Source organism: Quercus suber, unplaced genomic scaffold (genome assembly GCF_002906115.3).
Source record: "Quercus suber isolate HL8 unplaced genomic scaffold, Cork oak 2.0 scaffold_409, whole genome shotgun sequence".
Lineage (NCBI taxonomy): Eukaryota > Viridiplantae > Streptophyta > Magnoliopsida > Fagales > Fagaceae > Quercus > Quercus suber.
In genome coordinates this window covers 686,248-694,285 of record NW_027069860.1, presented here as the reverse complement: position 1 = coordinate 694,285, position 8,038 = coordinate 686,248, and the positions used below count along the sequence as shown (strand labels likewise).

The following is an 8,038-nucleotide window of genomic DNA, read 5'->3' as shown; positions in this document are numbered from 1 at the left end:
TGGAGAAACTTCCCAAAAGTTGAGCAAGCATTTTTATCCCTTAGTAGGAAGTATTATATGTATTTGATTTGTAGATTGCTTTCTTTGTTGAAAATGTGAACCTTGAATGGTCTTGTGTTGAATTTCTTTTGCAATTTTGTATAAGTGATCGATAAGAGGTTCTTACGAATTTAACAAGCGAGATTTTTGGTAGTAAATTTTGTAAGCTCTGAGGTCTCTTTGTAATTGAGACTAGTTGTGTCGGTGCTGGTCCTTTTCTTTTTCCTTGCTTCTAAATTGTTGTGTTGGCTGGTTTTGTACTATTTCTTAATCGCTAAATGAATTTCAGTCATATCTCAACAAAAAAAAAAAAAAAAAAAAAACTTTTGTTGTTTCCATTCATGATTTGCATGGAGAATTTTTCTTTTTATCATCTTTTGCTTCAAAACAAACTATGAACCTAAAATGTATCATAATTCCATATATTCAAATGTACAAAGTATACTCAAAACACTAGTACACCATTACCAAACCAATTGGTATATAAATAATCATTAGAGCATTTGTCCATAACTTATGTCAAAGATTACAAAACATGATTCTAAATTAGAAAAACAGCATCCTAAGCTAGACAAATGGCTCGACTATGTGCACCATCCTATGTGCTCTAATTGCAACACTTATACAATATATATGGTAAAGAAGTTATAAGAAAACCACTTAAAGACTAATTACACACACAACTCTTATCAACTATTCTTTTTATCATAATTGTTGTTATCTATATGTGAAGAAGGATCATATTTTTATTTTTTATTTTTTTTTATGTCCATATATTTTTTTATTAATGAAAAATAGAGAATTATTGTAATTACTTTGGATATTTTTTTTACATGTGTTAAGGAAATTAGAAAAAGTGATGAATTCTTTTATTATCTTGACCGGTTTATCAATATCATCATAATCCCCCATCCCAACAAAAATTTCCAACTCCCAGCCACTCCATATGGTGTACCATTACCGAACTTATATAGCATGGAATTCTTACAAGGAAAAAAAAGTTATCATAGATGATTTCTTCTATGTAACAAGGAAGTAATATTAAGCAAGGTTTTGAAACCCGGACCGTTCAATGAATCGTAAAAGGGTGAGGTTCAAGGTTTTTGAGATTGAACTGAGGTCGAATCGTGATGACGTTATAATTAATTTAATAATAATTTAAAATATAAATAAATATATTAAATTAGTAAAAATTGAAAAATTACATAAAAAATCCAAATAAATATAGAGATCTAATAGAAATTTCACATTTAAATTAATTTATGAAAAACCCAATAAAAAATTTGATAGACATTTTCCCATGAAATTAAATTTTTTTTTTTAAAAAGAGCGATAACTTGAATGGTGAGAGACATTAGCATATATAATGTTATATATCTTTTTTGTTGTAGATGTATATAATATTATATGTATTTGTTTAATCTTATAGTGTAAATCTTACATTTATCAGACAATCTTATAGTGTAAACCAATAAATAAATTTAATAAATTAATGTACGAATTGGTGGGTTTGTACTTTGTAGATTTAAGAATTAGACTAATAACTAAGGACAAAGTTTAGCTACAAAATCAATTGTAACCTTAGGCTACAAACTCACTCAATATCTTTTTATTGAAGGTGAATTTTGACAAGTCCACCATTGGATTGCATTTTCTTCTTATATCCTCAATGTTTGCAAAATTTCAAGAAAATTAAAGATCAATAGCTATGTCATCAATAAATTTTTAAATTGCAAGTTTTTGTAATTTAAAATTATACATAAAATATAAGATTATAGATTATATAGTAAATAATATCCAATTGACACAAAAATTGACATATGTATTAAGAGCGTAAAAAACATGTAATTCAATAGTTAGATTTTCAAAATGTGCAATAATATTTATTTTATTGAGTGAGTTTGTAGTTTAAAACTACAATTGATTTTATAGCTAAATTTTGTCCAGTAACTAAATAAATTAACGAAGAAATAAGTCAACAACACATAGGAGTTGAGGTGGTCTAGAACTTCTTTTTCAATCTCAATGGTAGCCATCAACAGCCAGCAAAGAGTCTACTCCGTAGCAAAACGACTGGGTCCTTTCTTTTAATCCTTGTTCTCAGCGTCATCTTTCATCTTCTTTTGTTCTTCTTCTTCGTCTTTTTTTTTTTTTTTTATTTAAAGAGCTTAGGCCTGAACCGTGAGACCCGTTCACGGTTCTCAAACCCAGGCAGTTTGACCAAGGTTTACAAGGTCCATTGGGTTTTTTGTGTAGAATGGGTTTTGGAAGTTAAAGAACTGTCTCAAGGAGCGGTTCCCGGTTAACCCGGTCGGGTCGTACGGTCCGGTCCCGATTTCAAAACCATGATATTAAGGAGCAAAGGTTGTGCATTTCATATCATATTTTATATGAAAATAAGGCGAGAAAGAAACGCAAAATTTAAAACTAATGCTTCCTCTATATTTGCATTATAGTCATGAACCATTCAAAAGATTTTTTTTTGGTAAGAAAAATCAAATGATATTTTTATATAAATATAGTTCTATTAAAAACGGAATGAAATATCCCAAATGCTTTTCTGGTTGCAACCAACTTGCTCTCAATATTCCGCTCACTTTGTGCATATGCAAACAAAATTGGGCGAGTTAACCGGGTAATCCTTCTTCAATAGCCTTTATGAATACAGTCCAGCATTCCCTTGCAGCTTCCTTTTCATTCATCATAGTATATATAATAGCCTGTACAAGTAGAAACATAAGAACCATCACGTTGCTTGTTAAGGTTTTGGCTTTGATTACTTGGTCAACTTCCTTTCACAAATGCATAAATATTGGTCTTTGTAAAACATTCATATTGAAGTCCTCACTTTTAAAAATAAAGTGGGAGAACCCAAAGCCAGACAAACTTTATAAAAGTTACATTTTGCAGATTCTTTTTCTAATAGTATCTAAGTGTTTTTAAATCTTAGATAATTTTCTTGATAATTTGAAATTTACGAACCTTGTAAAGAGGAACTCGAGCATCTGCTTTGATAGCCGGCTTTTTGAGACACTTGCGTTTTAAGGCTTCTTCATATTTTCCCTGTATAAGCAGACATTAAAGATCACGAATAGCGAATAAACATAAGAAGAATGCTTGTTGGTGTCCTTCTGCCCAACTGATCAGGTTTAACTCAAGCAATGGACATCCATTTTTACTACAATTTCTGTTCATACTTTACTGACCATTAGCTAGGATTAAACCAGTCATGTATCTTTTCTTATCTTCGCGATTTACTACTTTGTTTTGGGAGATATAACGAATGTGATTATCCTCAAAGAAAGTGTTCACTAAGTAAAACATAAAGATGTTAAATTTAGCAATCGATGTGAAAGGAAATTACAGTTCTAAATGCGGATGCTGTGGATGATATAAAAAACGCTCGTGCCGATTTCTTCCTACCTAAGATGTCGAAGTTAATTTCCACAAAAAAACAAGAATAAAAAAAAGGCCTAAAATATGAAAGTGCCATACCTTTTTTTAATCAGAATTTAGTTAAAACCTGAAACAACAATCTAGTTCCTAAATGATGGTAAAATCTTGCTATGCTTGAGACCCTAATTAATCCATTTTTGTAATCATTCATTATCTATTTAAGATGTTTTAAGGTTATTTTAGTTCTGAGAAATTTTAATATGTCAACTTTGACTGCTGCATGTAGTATATCCAAGTTCTGATACTATGTGNTAAAAAAAAGGCTAAAATATGAAAGTGCCATACCTTTTTTTAATCAGAATTTAGTTAAAACCTGAAACAACAATCTAGTTCCTAAATGATGGTAAAATCTTGCTATGCTTGAGACCCTAATTAATCCATTTTTGTAATCATTCATTATCTATTTAAGATGTTTTAAGGTTATTTTAGTTCTGAGAAATTTTAATATGTCAACTTTGACTGGTGCATGTAGTATATCCAAGTTCTGATACTATGTGATCAAAAGGTCAAAGAGATCACAGGTTCGCTCCCAAACAAAAGTTCAGTAGGGTCTAATGCTTGGAGTTGTAGTGTCTAATATATAATGATCTTGTGTACTAAGAGCGGGGAAATTTTATGTCATATATACCAGATAGATGAGAACTTCAACCAATGCCATCTCCACATAGAATGCAGGCTCCGGATCATTCTTAAAGAACTTATATGCTTCTCCCAGTTCCTTCACCATTTCATCAGCCTTTTTAGATTTCATTAGCTCCATTGCCTCATCCTACAACATAGTCGTGAATAAAAAGAAAATCATACACCATATCTGGCAATTATTTGTAGCTCGGTTGGTATTAATAAGACAGGTGAAAATCTTATATATGAAACATTCGGCTAGGTGTTAGGACTACAAAAATTTTGTGTACGGAATTACACAACGTTAGATACAAATTACAAGAAATTTTTTTAACGACAATAATAGGATTTTTTACTCACTCAGGGTGCTTCAAATGTATCTAATCCTTTCATGAACAGTCAAAACTCAAAATTGAAGACAAAGGCTGAACTTAGAAAAGTAAAGGTATAAGAATCTACTATTAAATGAAGACACTAGTCTTAGTTAAGATAAGACTTTGACAAGGTTTTGATCATAATAAGATCCGTTCCCATTTAAATTCTCTATTTTCCTTTCATTTTAAGCTAAATATAAAACAAGTGGCGTTTATTTAATTTTATGTCGTTTACATAGATTTTTTCAATATCATGTCTTACATTTAAATTAAAATTTGAGGCATTGGATGATTTAAATATCCTTTTGTTGACATAGATGCACTCCAATGCTAGGCCTTAAAATTATTCTAAAAAAAGAAGTTAATGAAATGTGTGTATAGGTTAAAGTGTCTGTATTCCATAATCATCACCCTTCTTTCTATATGTATAACAATGAGGCGGGTTGTTATTTTATAAGGGGGGCTATACTAATTTAATATTTCAAATTTACTGTCACGCTAACACGGGTAACTTATTAGGAGGAAAACCAAGTTTAAATTTCTTACTAGATTCTAGAGTAGCCTACTCAAATTTAACTTAAAGGAACTTAATTTTATCTTAGATCTAAATTCCTACTTCTTCGTCATGATAACTATTGAATTATTGAAAATTGAAAATTGAAATATATATATATACACACACACGAGACTTCTTTATGTACATTAAGCACATAGGCATTGATATCATCGAACAAACATATTATCCACATGTCATGTTTAAAATATACACCATAAACATATACATATAGAAGCACAAGCTGAAGCTGGGCTAAAGGACAAAGAGAGGAGAATGAATGATACCTTAAGGGCTTGAACATCTTGTGCTGAAGGCCTTTTATTAGCCGCAAACAGCTTTGTCTTTTTGGACTCTGTTAGACGTGAAGCCATGTATGCACTAGTATCCAAAAATGATTTCATTGCGGGTCTCCCACCCGCTGGGTAGAAATCAGATGATGGCACATTTGGAGATTTTCTCTGAGTCATCAAAGTAGCTGCATTGGCAATTGGACTCATCCTACAACTGATGATACCAAGAACACATGCCAATACAAGAGACACCCTTACGGTTCCTCTTACAATTTTGTTGTCACTTTCATCTGGTGTTGGGAACTTATTTACTGCACAAACAATGGGACTGAAGGCATGCCTAAGGGGACGTCGGCAGGAACTGTTAGGTAGTGAAAGAGAGGAGTGGTTAGAGCTGAAATTAGGCTTGGTTAACCTTGTAGCACTCAGAGGGGAGGAGATGCGTAGAGGTACGCTGGGCAGGGGGCCATTGCGGAGGAAAAGTGTGGATTCCATGGAAGATGGAACGGTGTGTGCTTTCAGAAATTAACAGGCTAAGGCATTGTTGCATTAAGGAAACCATTACTTATTCTTGGTCATAAATAGGAAATAGCCATGACCGACACAAATTGTCTTTTAGGGTTTAAGTAAGGTATCATTAACTGCTTTGAACTAAAGTATTGGCAAGGCATCATTTTCAAGTCCACTTAGGCCATGGCTTAGGGGCTCCCTCTTGGATAAGGCCCCCAAATGGATTGCAACAACTTTTATATATATATATATATACATATATATATGTTTTTTCCCACTATTTAAGAAAGTCCCAAAAAATTGAATGATGATAAAGATATTACAAATTTTACTACTTAGGACTCAAAAATTGATATGTAACTAATGATCCGTTTGTTTCGAAATAAAATATTTTTATCATTTTTTAGTGTTTGTTTCGTTGTAAAATTGTTGAGAAATATAGATCCCAGTTGACAGAATTAACAAATTTTAAACTCAAGTTATTAATTAGATTAATTATGAATAAACCTTATTAAAACAAACAAACATCAATATCATGTCAAAATCATGCAGCAGAAAAATAAATAAGACAAGATATGATGACCTAGGAAAACCAATGAAACAAACTAATTTCATAGTAAAAAACCTAGGAGGAAACCTTCTCGAAAAGCAATCTACTATAGTAAAGAGAAGTTTCAGATCTAGTACAAAACCTTTGTCCCTAGACTCTACAATTCCCGTAAATGAATTTATAGCAAAAACCTTCTATCACTTCAGAACATTTGAACTCTTCAATATATGAACACTACCCTTTTTGCACGGATCCCAATACACGACTTCAATCACCAACTAGAGAAAGTTGTTAGCTGCAAAGTTCTTCAGTTCATCACACGATGAAAATCCAGAAGAAGCTTGGTCACAAAACCCTACAGGGTACAAACACAGCAACTTCTTCACGCGAATGATAAACTAGGACAAATTTTGTCTCTGGTCATAATTTGCTTGAACAAACTTTGCTCAACACTTGTGCAACTTGTGTCCACTTTGATTGCCCTTAAAATAATCCTTTTATATGTCTGGGGTTATGAGAAAAAAAAAAGTCCAAACACATAATCACTGATTAGAGTCAAAACAGAACTAAAATTCTGTTTTTCATAAACTTCGACAAATACCCCATCTGTTGAGCTGCTGTCGAGCCACGAGACTGGAACGGCTCTTCAAGCTCGATAGATGGCTAGTTGTCAAGCTTTAATGACAGACACTTTTTAGACTTGAATCTTGGACAGACTTGCATGGCTTCAACACTTGATCTTGAACAAAGTTTCTTGAAGTATTAAACACATCCTAGATCTACCCAAATACAAGTAAAGTGCATTTTGTCGAAGGATTAACCAATTACATAAAATAGTGACACATGTTCCTAACAACTGAATTACATATGTCCTAACAAAAATATTAGTCAAAGATAAAACAGTTTTAGTCAACTGTAAAACTCAAGCCAAAAGATGTAAAATCTTATACCAAAAAAAAAACAAAGGTAAAACATTTTACCAAAATCTAACGAACACCCCCCCAATTCTTGCAAAATCCTCTCTCTCTCTCTCCCAGACAGCAAATGTTGGTTCATTATTACCCCAATCTTGCACTTAAAACTCACCACCACCACTCATTGCAGCTTTGATCTCCACTGATTGGGTTGCTCCATTGCTTGTCGCTACTTTAATCTTGCTGATCACGTGAGATGAAAGCTTCCTCTTCTCATGAATTTTTTTTTTTTTTTTTTTTTTTTTTTTTTTTTTTTTTTTTTTTTTTTTTTGGATAAGGCCCCCAAATGGATTGCAACAACTTTTATATATATATATATATATATATATATGTTTTTTCCCACTATTTAAGAAAGTCCCAAAAAATTGAATGATGATAAAGATATTACAAATTTTACTACTTAGGACTCAAAAATTGATATGTAACTAATGATCCGTTTGTTTCGAAATAAAATATTTTTATCATTTTTTAGTGTTTGTTTTGTTGTAAAATTGTTGAGAAATATAGACCCTAGTTGACAGAATTAATAAGTTTTAAACCCAAGTTGTTAATTAGATTAATTATGAATAAACCTTATTAAAACAAACAAACATCAATATCATGTCAAAATCATGCAGCAGAAAAATAAATAAAACAAGATATGATGACCTAGGAAAACCAATGAAACA

General features: G+C 31.7%; 1 protein-coding gene across 1 annotated transcript; it reads right to left on the bottom strand.

Annotated features, from left to right (window-relative positions):
- Positions 1-2,481: 2,481 nt before the first annotated feature.
- Positions 2,482-5,831, bottom strand: LOC112003279 (uncharacterized). The gene is made up of 4 exons (XM_024035466.2): positions 5,331-5,831; positions 4,124-4,264; positions 3,022-3,102; positions 2,482-2,759 (listed from the first exon to the last, which is right to left on the bottom strand). Exons 1-4 carry the CDS (start codon positions 5,829-5,831, stop codon positions 2,667-2,669), a joined length of 816 nt encoding a protein of 271 aa, XP_023891234.2. The 3' UTR covers positions 2,482-2,666.
- Between the last annotated feature and the right edge of the window lie 2,207 nt (positions 5,832-8,038).

Bases quoted from the DNA above. Each gene is read 5' to 3' on its own strand.
- LOC112003279 (XM_024035466.2), bottom strand. From the start codon at position 5,831: ATGGAATCCACACTTTTCCTCCGCAATGGCCCCCTGCCCAGCGTACCT. The intron at 4,265-5,330 runs GTATCATTCATT...ACTATGTTGTAG, and splicing joins AAGATGTTCAAGCCCTTAAG to GATGAGGCAATGGAGCTAAT. The intron at 3,103-4,123 runs GTATATATGACA...CTGCTTATACAG, and splicing joins TTGAAGTTCTCATCTATCTG to GGAAAATATGAAGAAGCCTT.